This window comes from Gymnoscopelus microlampas (assembly GCF_963454915.1).
Source record: "Gymnoscopelus microlampas genome assembly, chromosome: 9".
Taxonomy (NCBI): domain Eukaryota; kingdom Metazoa; phylum Chordata; class Actinopteri; order Myctophiformes; family Myctophidae; genus Gymnoscopelus; species Gymnoscopelus microlampas.
In genome coordinates this window covers 56,705,977-56,718,804 of record NC_139946.1, presented here as the reverse complement: position 1 = coordinate 56,718,804, position 12,828 = coordinate 56,705,977, and the positions used below count along the sequence as shown (strand labels likewise).

The window sequence follows — 12,828 nt, the reverse complement described above, 5'->3', positions numbered from 1 at the left end:
GGCCAAAGGGTGGCGCTATATCAATCGATTGAAAAATGCTAACTTTGAACAGGTATAACTCATGCCCTGTTTCAGCTATTGCCATGAAACTTAAATACAAATATGCGTCTCCTCATGATGAACAACTTTCACGTTCATACGTTTGACCTTTGACCTTTAGATCTCCCACCATTTTGAATTATATGAAAAACAGTTAAAACTCCTGGGATTTTTGATCAATGTGCACACAACTTTCTACACATGAACTTTGGACCTATGCCGACAAAATTATGGGAGTGGATTTTTTCTAAGTGAAAGAATTAAGCTTTCATGAGCTAATGAATATTGCAGTTTTATGAAAATGATTCTTCTGCCCCTAACACATACATGCAGACTCACATGTTTTTGAAACTTTGCAGTATGGTAGAGGGTCATTCCAAATATGCCTGAAACCAATCTCACTCCAATTGGCCAAAGGGGGGGTGCTATAGCAATTTAAACAGGCATAAGTTATGCTTCGTTTGGCGGACAGCCATGAAACTTGCTTACACCTATGCCTTGACTCGTGGCGAACACATCTGTCTCTTTGATCAGTAAGCTCCGCACTTAGATTTTCCGCCATTTTGAGTAGTTTGAAATATCTTTGAGCGATTTCCATGCAACAATCTACACACTCTATGGACCATTATTTAAAATCCCAGTTGAAGAGAAGTTTGTACGTAAAAAACTGAAGCCTTCATGAGCCAAATAATATTGTAAAGGGCATGACTTTCTTCATTAAAAAAGAAGAAAATGATATGTGTGTGCTCCTTTCTCACACCATCAGGTTTGTGGATCGAACGGCTTAGTCGGTAAGGCATCTGCCTCCCAGACGCAATGTGAGGCGATGCGAGGCAACACTCACACAATCACGTGCAGCATGCGTCCCCTGCGCCTAATGGCTGTACATGGGGCCGACGCGTGCTTTATCATGATTGTGTGAGTGTGGCTTCAGGAAGTAAATTCATAGCCTCGATCTCCAGGCTTTTAGTTTTTAGTTTTGCTAAAAAATAAAAGCTTAGAAGTTCCTGTCCCAGCTGTTGGTACGCAAAAGCTGCTCGCATTGTCTGATGTGCCACGCATTATTTATTTTGGGTGCGCATGCGCACCTGCGCACCAGTTATGTGCACCCGTGTTTATGACACAAGTTTGAAATCTGCATTATAAGGAGAAACAATACAGAGATACATTACAATATCCACAATCCCTCAGCAATCTGCTCAGCTGTTCAGAATGCTCATTTGTTAATTGCATGGCGCTTTGTCTCAAGTTCAATCTATTCTGTTTCTTGTGCTTTTTTGCATATTGCTTTTTGCCTTTCATTCCTTGGCCCCGTTTATCGCTGCTTGCAGCTATATGTAAATGGTGCATTTATATATTCATTATTCATTATTCATTATTTTTGTTAATATGTTGGATTCATGTTGATGTGTGTTTTCAGACATTTACATTTTGGCAAAAAACTAAACATTTTACCATCACAGAAACATACCTACTTACTACCTCCTGTAGTAACTCTGAGGGCCCACTAGGGGTCCCAGAGGTCCATTTCATCCAGTCAGATATGACATAGAGTAGATCTACTCTCCTCTGGCTGAGACAGAGTTCTGTAAAGAAGATCTTCACTCTTCACTCTGCTCACCTCACAGTAAGAAGCATTTTATCACATGAATATGTGCACATGATGGATTATTTGCAATTTCTGTGGTAAATGTAGTCTTTCTGACAACTCCTATCATATGGTATTTATGGTGTCTTTACAGCATGTCTTCCTGCAGAGTCCTGTGGACCACCTCCAGTGTAGCTCCTCCCAGTAGGAGGAGTCATCAGTCAGTCAGTGTGTCATCACAGTCAGTCAGTCAGAGAGCAACAAGACAGCATGGAGAGAACATCTCTCTGCCTTCTAGTCTGTGAGTACACACACTTTATTATTATTATTATTATTATTATTATTATTATTATTATTATTATTATTATTATTATTATTATTATTATTATTATTAAAGAGAACATCTCTCTGCCTTCTAGTCTGTGAGTACAAACACACTGTACAGTTATTATTCTCTTATTTCATGTAATGTTTGTGATTGTTCATTTTATTCTACCTCTATTATGATTAATAGAGCTTATAGGAATGTATATGTAAAATGTCATTTTAAAGTTAAATTATTTTGAGAAGAAATGTGAAGTGTCTAGAATACACTGTAGCATTTACACACATTATTTATCTCCTCATTAACATTAACACTAGCATTAAAGTTAACATTAAGACTTAACGTTAACAGCAGGGCCATATTTAGCAGTGGTGGAATTTGGAAAGTAACTTAGTACATTTACTTAAGTACAATTTTGAGGTATTTGCACTTTACTTGAGTATTTCCAATTTCCAATACTTTTACTTCTACTCCACTACATCTCAGAGGCAAATATTATACTTTTACCCCATTACAATTATTTGAAAACTTTAATTACTAGTTACTTTTTTTAATGATTATGAAACATACTTTAACCACTTCAGCCCTATTTTATACACAGGCCATTTGAAAATATTTGAGTACTTTTACTTTTGGTACTTGAAGTACATTTTGATGGCAATACTTTTGTTCCTTTATTCAAGTACATTTTGAATTCTGTACTTTTACTTGTAACAGAGTATTTCTATATAGCAGTATTGGTACTTTTACTTATTTTGACACTATGGTCTACATACAGTGCATGGTGTCAATGCCTTCGGTACACGTCCAGCTACTGTAGATAGCTGTCCCAGATTTACTATGAAGTAACACCTCTCTAGTCCAGTTTAAACCCCTCTTGTGTTTTTCATAAATATAGTCTTATATAGTATTACTAAATGCAGTATATTCTTCTCTTCAGTTATCTGGTTATAAACCTCTTATGGCAGAAAACAATATGTTAGACACAAGTGAAGGATTGTATTTATAGAGCATGTTTAAAAACAAGCTTTACCAAAGAGCTGCACTGAGGCGTTGTGTCAAAAACTACAGGGTGGCAAAAACGTTAATAGAATAGCTCGTCTACAATGCCTTGTGAGATAGAATGGCTAGTAAAACGTGTTACATATATTGCTTTGATGCTCATATTAGCCTTAGGAAGTATTAAAGGGATAATTCACCGCCAAATTGACTTTTTTTCTATGGATTAGTCACCTCATGGAGACTTGAATTCATGGATATTTTTGTGTTTTTGTCTCATTCCTAAAACAATAATTTGATGATCGGCAGCGGCAACCGCTGTCTACCGGTCCACTGGTCATCAGATTATTGTTTTGGGTGAACTATCCCTTTAAGTAGTTTTTTAATAGCACATGTATTCCATACATTCTATAGGGCTGGACCACACATGGACAAATGACATCATCAACCTGCGACGGGAGCGGTCCCTATATTGAGTGATAGACAAACAAAAAAGAATACAATATTTAAGGTGTTTAGGGCAATTATAATGTATTAAGGCATATATGGCTTATTATTTTTTGTTCAGCAGTCATGACACGCCCAAAACAGGGAGGCCAGTTGTGATTGATTGATTAATGGTTGTAGAAAGAAAACAAGTGTTTATAAGTGTGTAACATTAATCTGTGGAGGAAATATGATTAAAAGTCCTGCATTTTCAGGTTACATGTGAATCCAAACTATGTGCATTACATTCATCCTTTCACACGCACGCACGCGCGCGCGCACACACACACACACACGCACACGCACACGCACACGCACACGCACACGCACACACGCACACACGCACACACACGCACGCACTCTCTCTCTCTCCAGTGGTTTCCATGGTGATAGTCTCAGCAGAAGTTCAGAACAGTGATGATGTTCAGAGAGGTAAGACTGTCTGTCTGTCTGTCTGTCTGTCTGTCTGTCTGTCTGTCTGTCTGTCTGTCTGTCTGTCTGTCTGTCTGTCTGTCTGTCTGTCTGTCAGATGATCACATGATACACAAACATTACAGAACATTAAATCATGTTTCTTCTCTCTCTGCTCCACAGTCTCTCTCACATTCAGTCCAGACAGACCTCAGTTCTTTAAATATGAGTCTGTCTTTATGAGCTGTGAGGACACACTGTCTGACTCTACTGTCTGGAGACTGAAGAGAACCAACAATAAGAAAACCTCACAGTGTGGAGATGATGATGGTGGTCACTGGGGGAAGATGGAGAACACAGGATGTCTCGTCAGGTCCATGCAACCTTTCGTAGACACAGGAGTTTACTGGTGTGAGTCTCCAGAGGGAAAGAGTGACTCTGTTCAACTCACTGTGACTGGTATGTTCAATACATCATCAATACACTTTTATGTTAAAGGACAACTTCACACATGAGGTTGAAAATGGGTGGTGTGCTCCTTTAAAGAGTATTTCCTGATAAACCCTCATCATGTGTGGATGATACAATTCAATATGTAATTCAGTAATGTCTTCAGTAAAGACATTCAGAAGTAATAAATGTTTTTATTGTGATGTAATTTATCATTGTTCAGATGGAGAAGTGATCCTGGGGATGCCTGCACTTCCTGTGATGACAGGAAGTGATGTCACTCTGCACTGCCTGTCCAAACCCTCCTCTGAGCGTCCAGCTGGTTTCTATAAAGATGGCTCTCTCCTCAGCACTGAGTCTACAGGACAGATGACCATCCACACTGTCTCTAAGTCTGATGAAGGAATGTACAAGTGTCTCATCTCTGGCCGTGGAGAGTCACCAGAGAGCAGGATGGATGTGAGAGGTACAAACACACACTTTATATGAGGACTGGGGCTCCTCACCACCCCTCACAGCAGTAAGCGGACACTTGGCGATAGAGCTTTCAGTGTGGCAGCCCCTGACCTCTGGAACTCTCTCCCCATGGAGATTCGCCAGACGCCAACACTGGGCTCTTTCAAGTCCACACTGACGAGACACTTATTTACTCTGGCTTTTGTCAATTCATTTGTTTATGTTGTGTACTGTAAAGTGTCCTTTGGTTTCTGAAAGGCACTATATAAATGTAAGTTATTATTATTACTGAGAGGCTGTGCTGATTGGTCAGCAATCATATCAGCCCAAGGGTTTATACAGCAGCTGACCAATCAGCACAGCCTCTCAGTAATAATAATAACTTACATTTATATAGTGCCTTTCAGAAACCCAAGGAATCAATGCAGGCTAAAGCCATATCTTCGCTAGGGGTTGTAGGGCAGTTGACCAATCAGTGCAGCTAAAATGATATTTGATGTCAACATGTGGTGGGATGGGCTGTGGACAGTTTAGAAACTTGCCTACCAGTGACATCATCGATGGGTATTCAGAGCTAAATGAGAAACTACAGCCTTTCTCAACCTGGAACGTTAACATGCTGTAATAGAAGACATTGTTCTCGCGTTAATTTAATGGGGGGAAAAGGAGGGGGGGTTGAAATGACCATCAATACCTGATATGACTGGTTAGGATAAATGTAGACAAGAACTAATTAACTATATAGCTGCCAATGACGTATATATACGTCTTTGAAAAAAATCACACCCTGTGTGAAGGTAGCGGCGCCTTTGAATACATTATGTCATCGATATGTGTTTATAATGTGTTTATAGCCATGTGTCATGTGAAGCTTGACCAATCACTTTGTTGACGGGTCTGACCAATCAGAGCGTCGACGACAGATAAAGTTAAATTGAGGATCTAACTTTAAATAACTTACCTAGAAGGAGACTTTAGCCAAATAAAAATATATACAAAAAAAAACATGAGGAAATAAAAAATAAACCTTGACATCATAGTGATGTCATGAATAGTCCCCTTGCCTGACAAATCACAACCTTGACGGGCCTGACCAATCAGAACCTTAACGGACTCTTGGATTCTCGATCGTCTCTATCAAACCATTCTGTCATAACGGATGACTGGGTCCCGAACTCAGACTTTCTATACATTCACCCTTCATCTGTTCTTGTATCTTTCTCTTTCTATTCGTCATATTAACTTTAAATAACTTACCTAGACGGAGACTTTAGCCAAATGAATAATAAGATGAAGTCATTGTCATCGTTTATATAGACATCGAATTCTATATTCATGACATCATAGTGATGTCATGAATAGTGAACAATCACAACTTTGGCGCACCTGACCAATCAGAACGTTGACGCACCTGACCAATCAGAACGTTGACGCACCTGACCAATCAGAACGTTGGCGCACCTGACCAATCACAACTTTGGCGCACCTGACCAATCAGAACGTTGACGCACCTGACCAATCAGAACGTTGGCGCACCTGACCAATCAGAACGTTGACGCAAAAGCCAGGCATAGAGGGCTAATATCCGCGCCGCTAAAAAGGGAAAAAAAAAATGTTTTTTCAAAAAAGATTTTTTTTTTTTTTTTTTTTTTTTTTTTTATAATTTCAACCCTTTTCGAATTTCGAACAGATTAGGAGCTAAAAATGTTCAAAGATTTGCTGCTCCATTCACTTCAATGTTAAAATTCAAACGGACAAACAATTTACATTGTTTTTTGGTTTAAAACTACTGGTTCTGAGCTATATTCAAACATCAAACAACACATGTCAACGAGGTCAAAATGACCTCGTTGACATTTGTGAAACCACACCTGAATCTCATCTGTGATTAGAAACCATCTGGGGATCAATCATACTGGAGGAAAAAAATCTGTGGCTACGCGAACAGGTACCAAAATCATGGCAAAACCCTGGCAGAGGCTACAGACTGTTCTGAAAAAACTCTGGCAGTCAATTTAATGATAATCTCTCTCTCTCTCTCTCTCTCTCTCTCTCTCTCTCTCTCTCTCTCTCTCTCTCTCTCTCCGGCCTCCAAAGACAAGGACCAACCAGACCCTCCCTCCCCCCCTCCCCCTCTCTCGCCCCCTCCCCTTCTCTCTCCCCCTCCTCCTCTCTCTCTCCCTCCATATGTGTATCCTGTGATGTTGTGTGGAGTCTCCATGGTTCTGATCCTGGGTCTGTGTCTGTGGAAGAAACACACAGGTATACAACACTTTGATTGATTGAATACCTAATTATTCATAAATGTAAACATCATGTTGTACCGTCAGACATTAAGGCTAAAAGGAGAACACAAGCCTGTACAAAACAATGATTTGTACAGGCTTACTTACTCCCTTATGTACCTGTGTGTGTGTGTGTGTGTGTGTGTGTGTGTGTGTGTGTGTGTGTGTGTGTGTGTGTGTGTGTGTGTGTGTGTGTGTGTGTGTGTGTGTGTGCGCGTGCGTGCGTGCGTGCGTGCGTTACAGGCTGTAGGACAGACAGACAGAGCACAGATGTGACGTATGCTGATGTGAGAGAGAGACAGGCTGATCCTCACAGGAAGAAGAAGACAGGTAGAGTCTTTGATCACTGAGATCATCATCATTGTTTACATCTCTGTAAGGCGTGGCTGAGACTATGTTTTGCCCCCGGTCAGTCTGTCAGTCTGTCAGTCTGTCTGTCAGTCTGTCAGTCTGTCAGTCTGTGAACAGCTAATCTTCGGCACTGTCTGATTTATCATATTCCATCCTGATTGGCTAAGATTGGCATCTAAAGTTTGTAAGAGTGGGTCGTTTTGAACAAAATGGCTCAAATCATGAACACAGTGATTCCACTCACCTCTGTAATGACTGAATTCTGAACATTGTGGCCCACAATCACCTACCTGGCCTGGCGGAGACCTGTGCTCCTACTTATTATTATTATCACTCTATTTCAATTTATTTTATTTTATTTTATGTGTGTTTTCCAGACCAGAGTTCTGCAGACCAAGTCATCTACTCCAGTGTGAACATGAATACAGGTCAGTCATAATGTACACAGCTGTATAGTGTTGATGCTTTATAGTCTATAAAGCATCAACACTATACAGCTGTGTACATTATGACTGACCTGTATTCATGTTCACACTGGAGTAGATGACTTGGTCTGCAAGTCAGTTTGCACTTTTCCTTTACTGCTCCATTCATCTACATTGTAGATGAATGGAGCAGTAAAGGAAAACACCAGGTTGAAGTTCATCCATGACGGTTGTAACAGACAACCGTCGCCTATGAAGTAAGACCGCATGTCTCATTTGCATATCCTTGTGAATATATTACGCGTATGCAAATTAGCCATGCGGTCTTCCCAACATTGTGAGACCAAAATTGTACTTAAGTACTATTTAAGTAGCCTACAATTTTGGGGTATTTTTTATACTTTATTGGAGTATTTCCAATTTTCAGTACTTTTACTTCTACTCCACTACATCTCAGAGGCAAATATTATACTTTTACTCCACTACAATTATTTGAAAACTTTAGTTAAAACTACAAGTTACTTTGTAGATTAGGATTATTATTATAAAACATACATTGAGCTTGTAGATCTGCTATTTTCAAAGGATTTGTTAACATTTGAAAACTTGAAACATTCTGCATAATGATCGAGTCCTTTTACTTTTGGTACATTTTGATGCCGATACTTTTATACTTTTACTCAAGTAGGCTATATTTAGAATTCCGGACATTTACTTGTAACAGAGTATTTCTGTATTGCGGTATTGATACTTTAACTTAAGTAAAACGTTTGAGTACTTTTTCCACCGCTGATTACTAGCAATAAGCAATAACTTGGATAACAATGACATGATTGCAAAATGTGGGCTATTTATTACCTACATAACTAAACGAGTTTAGGGAGTTAGGTTAGGGGAAACAAGAGTTCCTCATAGTGTCAACATTATATTATATAAGCAAAATATAAAGTAGGCTACCTATAGAGTCACTTAGACAGGCAAGACAGACGTTAACAAAATAAATTGCCCTCTGATATGATGTAAAAACGGGGGTCCGGGACCCCTAGGCCCTAGGCGGTCCTTGTAGTTACTACAGGGGGTCCGCCAAATCTATGTGAGATAACATTTTCTCTCTCTTTTCTTCTTTTTTTTTTTATGCTATACCAGCATCCCTATTTTGGGGGGTAGCCTACATTCACCGAAAATAGCCGATCTACAAGCTGACAATGCATCATGCTGCGACAGCTTGTAGATCTGCTATTTTTGGTTAAGAAGTTTGGTGGTGTATAGGGCAAAAAAAACAAGTACAGACTAGAGCAGATGAGTTTGCCTATTTGTTACATACTGTAACTAACAGAGTTTGGGTAGAGTTAGGGAAAGCGTTCACAATCACACTCTACAATTGTATTACACTCCTTCTTCTTATCACATATAGCCAAAATATAATGTAGGCTATACACTTAATAGAAAATTGGACAATGTTTAGCTGTTTGTCGGAAAGAAACCATGCAGGAACATTAATATGTCAGCCAGTAAAGCTCTCGTTCTGCTTTGATCAGGTTAATGTTAATGTTACATTATCGGCTGTCTACAAGCATCGTTTAACTCGTGGCTCTATGTGCAACTCGGTGGCTTGTGGTAATTATTAATGCTTTGATCATCTCATCAATTGTAAGTCTAGAAGACACATGCAATGTATACAAGAGTATGTTACGTTATATGTACAGTATATATGTTACAAGCAAGCAGAGCCACAGTTGAACAAAGTTGGCTCAGGCAGGAGTCGATCCTGTCCTCCCGTGCGTGTGGTTTTCTGTGATTGGCCGAACGTTCATATCCTAGCTCTCCAACCTCGACAATCAGGCGATGTCTTTGGCGCAGTCGGTAGCGGCTGCCGCCTCACAGCTAGAAGGTCCTGTGGGGGACTGGTGTAGCGCTGGTGTAGGGCTGGTGTAGGGCTGGTGTAGGGCTGGTGTAGGGCTGGTGTAGCGCCCAGGATCACTTAGGAAATTGGCACCGGGTGAAAAAAATGGGTTACAAAAATCACAGGATAAAGATTTAAAGAAAAAATAATAATACGACGGATGCACGCCGTCTACAGCGGACTTGAGCTACGAGAGGCACGCCGTGCCGAGTATTGCTGTCTGCTTCAGCCGTTCGAGTTGTCCCGATACTATCGGGACAGCCGTTGAGGGTACAAACTCCAGTCAAAACGTTTGACGTTTGGTCAAATCCGTCCCAATAAGTCACCCGTTTGCTCTCTTGGGAGTGAGAATGTGTATTAAAGCTGTAGGCTACAAGAGATTTGGTATGAGAGGTAAAAAAAAAAAAGAAAGAAAGAAAGAGAAAACAATGCTATATCAAATCAAATCAAGCTTTATTTATATAGCACATTTACAAACAGGCAAGCTGAACCAAAGTGCTGTACAGGCAAATTCAAATACATCAATGCATATATGTGTTTAAGAAGCCCCAATAAACCATTTGAAGACGATACAGTTTCAAATACTGTCCTTGCTAGAACTACAAATTTGTAAATGGCAACACAGCCTTTTTTTATGCAGGTTTCCAACAGTCAAACTCACTCTTTATTGAAGTGATCACATGATCACTAATGTCACTAATGTGAAAATATTGATTTTAAAAAGCAAAAAAAATAAAAAGAGCACACATTTATTATTATTACTATTATTATTATTATTGTCCTCACTAACATCAAACAGTGAACACATAGTGAGTGTTCATACAGACGACTGAAACAGTTGTTGTTCTTCACACATTAAAACCACAACTCATCTTTACCATGGTCTCTTCCTTCTATCTCATTGTTACCATAGCAACCTTAAGTCTGGTGGTTACAGACATGTTTCGATATGACTATGAAGACACACGTGCACAAAAGGAGTTGTTTGTTCACAGACTCATGGTGTGGGGGGTGTTATGGGGGGGTGGTGTCCTCCTGGGGTTGTGTGCCCAGGCCTGTGTGTCCTGGGCTGTCCTGGGCTAACCTGGGCTAACCTCGTAAAGTGTTGGACAAATGTCTCGTGCACACTGCCACTAGGCCATTGTTAGTGCATTTACATAATATACAGGGGTGCAATGCTCACTGGACGGCCTTGCACGCCGTGCCGGAACCTATTTGACCAGGAGCACACACAGGCACACGCATAGATTTAAAACTACTTTAAATTCACACCTCAACACAGTTTTCAAAGGCTCCCGACTCACGCCTAGTGAATGAACATAGGAATAAGTCTAGATGCATTATATCAATGGTCCATTGTGTGACTTGCAGTGTTGGTGTTAAGCGACGTGCGCGTCACGTCATTGAAATAGAGTGCAAGAACATACCAAATGAGCATTGCATGCCTGATAATATATATAATATAAAGTCTCAATATTACATACATCTTGATCACGTGACTTCAAAGATAATGTGCACCGAGTTTTGGACACAAGTTGTAGGAGTTGTTTTGAATGTAGTAAAATGTAGTAAAATGTAGTTGACACAAATGTCAAGAGCATTGCTATGACAATAACTTGGCATAGCAAAAAAATTAAAAAGATGTTCATATAACTAACTTCATGTGGCCTTTTTTATTTTATTTACAGGTCTAGGTTGTGTCAGGTACGTACAGTAAAGATATATATTCATCAACATGACAGCAGAATAGATTAAATCTGGTTAATACTTCATTTATGTTAATTACTGTATATATATCTTTTAATTACAGACGTGTTCAGTCTCAGGGAACCAATCAGGGATCCTCTGCAGTCCAGATGACCAATCAGAGTGCAGCTCCTGATGATGTGTACGATACACTGACGCACGGTCAGTCTTTCAACCAATCATGTTGGTTTATGGAACTTCTGACAACTAGTTCAGTTGTTCTTTTTTAATCTAGATTAATTTAAAACTTTATAGAAACTATAACTATAACTTTACTGAAAATAGGTTTTTTTATTTACCTTTAGGATACACAAGCGACTATGAAGAACTCCCTCAATCTCGTGACCATGAAAATGGTAAGTACATAATATTTAAAGTTATTCATCATTTGAGGTCAAGTAGTTGTTGAGTTAATGTCCACTAAACAGAGATATCTGTGAATTATTAATATAGAATGAACTCACAACAACAAACAACAAAACCCTGACAACAAACTGAGATGAAAACACCTGACAGAACATAGTTCAAATTTAAGTTTGTCCCAAACTGGGCAATTTATGTTATAGCAGATAATGATAGGAAACTCCAACACACAGTAAACATACGTGTGCATACACAAGACATAAACATAGACATAGACATTATCACAAGATCCAGATAATAATAGCTACTAATAGCTACCTCCTCCTGCTTCCATTATTGAATGGAAGTACTGTAGGTACAAATGAGAATTTGTACCTATTGTTTTTAGCTGCAGGTCTTTAACCTTTGGCCGGTAGGCCCCCCTCACAACCCCGTTAAGGGCATTTTTCTGTCCAACGCCAAGATTTCCATACCAACAAATGGCAGCAAATGAAATAACAGACTCTATGAAAGCTCTGTAGAATAAAATCATCATGACTTTATCCACCTGACATGTGTCTCAGTAGCTTCCGTAAACAGAAGAGGAGCTGCTGACCTTTCTTACACACCATTTCATATTCATCTAATGAACTTTTAACTCATATTTCAGTCCCAGAATCTTCAAGACGTCAACAAGCAGCTGATCCAGTTTATGCAAATCAGGATTGAGTCAACATGAAGCTCTTTGATAATCATGCGGAGGTATTGAATTTTTTTCTATCGATTACACACCCCATGAAGCCTTCAATTCATGGAGATTTTTTTGGTTATTGTCTCATTCCTGAGACAATAATGTGATGAGTGGCGGTGGCTCCGGTAGGAGTCTCCTACCGGATACATTAGCATCTTTCCGCTGGTCATCAAATTGTCTCAGGAATGTGACAAAAAACTAAAAATCTACATGAATTCAAGGCTTCATGGGGTGTGTAATTGATAGAAAATAAGTCATTTTTGGGGTGAAC

General features: G+C 39.5%; 2 protein-coding genes across 2 annotated transcripts; both read left to right on the top strand.

The window, feature by feature from the left end:
- Positions 1–2,032: 2,032 nt before the first annotated feature.
- Positions 2,033–5,009, top strand: LOC311051681 (uncharacterized protein; the record flags this gene model as incomplete). Its single annotated transcript, XM_084066264.1, has 5 exons — positions 2,033–2,049; positions 3,813–3,869; positions 4,032–4,307; positions 4,522–4,764; positions 4,993–5,009. The coding sequence occupies exons 2-5, from the start codon at positions 3,821–3,823 to the stop codon at positions 5,007–5,009; spliced, it is 585 nt and encodes a 194-aa protein (XP_083922390.1). The 5' UTR covers positions 2,033–2,049; positions 3,813–3,820.
- Positions 5,010–6,958: 1,949 nt separating this feature from the next.
- Positions 6,959–12,609, top strand: LOC311051742 (uncharacterized protein). The gene is made up of 6 exons (XM_084066362.1): positions 6,959–7,016; positions 7,283–7,369; positions 11,407–11,422; positions 11,529–11,626; positions 11,770–11,820; positions 12,477–12,609. Exons 1-6 carry the CDS (start codon positions 6,974–6,976, stop codon positions 12,533–12,535), a joined length of 354 nt encoding a protein of 117 aa, XP_083922488.1. The 5' UTR covers positions 6,959–6,973; the 3' UTR covers positions 12,536–12,609.
- The last annotated feature ends 219 nt before the right edge of the window (positions 12,610–12,828 follow it).

What these genes read in the sequence shown, in the direction of transcription:
- LOC311051742 (XM_084066362.1), top strand. Translation starts at nt 6,974, where the DNA reads ATGGTTCTGATCCTGGGTCTGTGTCTGTGGAAGAAACACACAG. An exon ending in GTACGATACACTGACGCACG is followed by an intron (nt 11,627 to 11,769) that starts GTCAGTCTTTCA and finishes ATTTACCTTTAG; the next exon opens with GATACACAAGCGACTATGAA. An exon ending in ATCTCGTGACCATGAAAATG is followed by an intron (nt 11,821 to 12,476) that starts GTAAGTACATAA and finishes CTCATATTTCAG; the next exon opens with TCCCAGAATCTTCAAGACGT.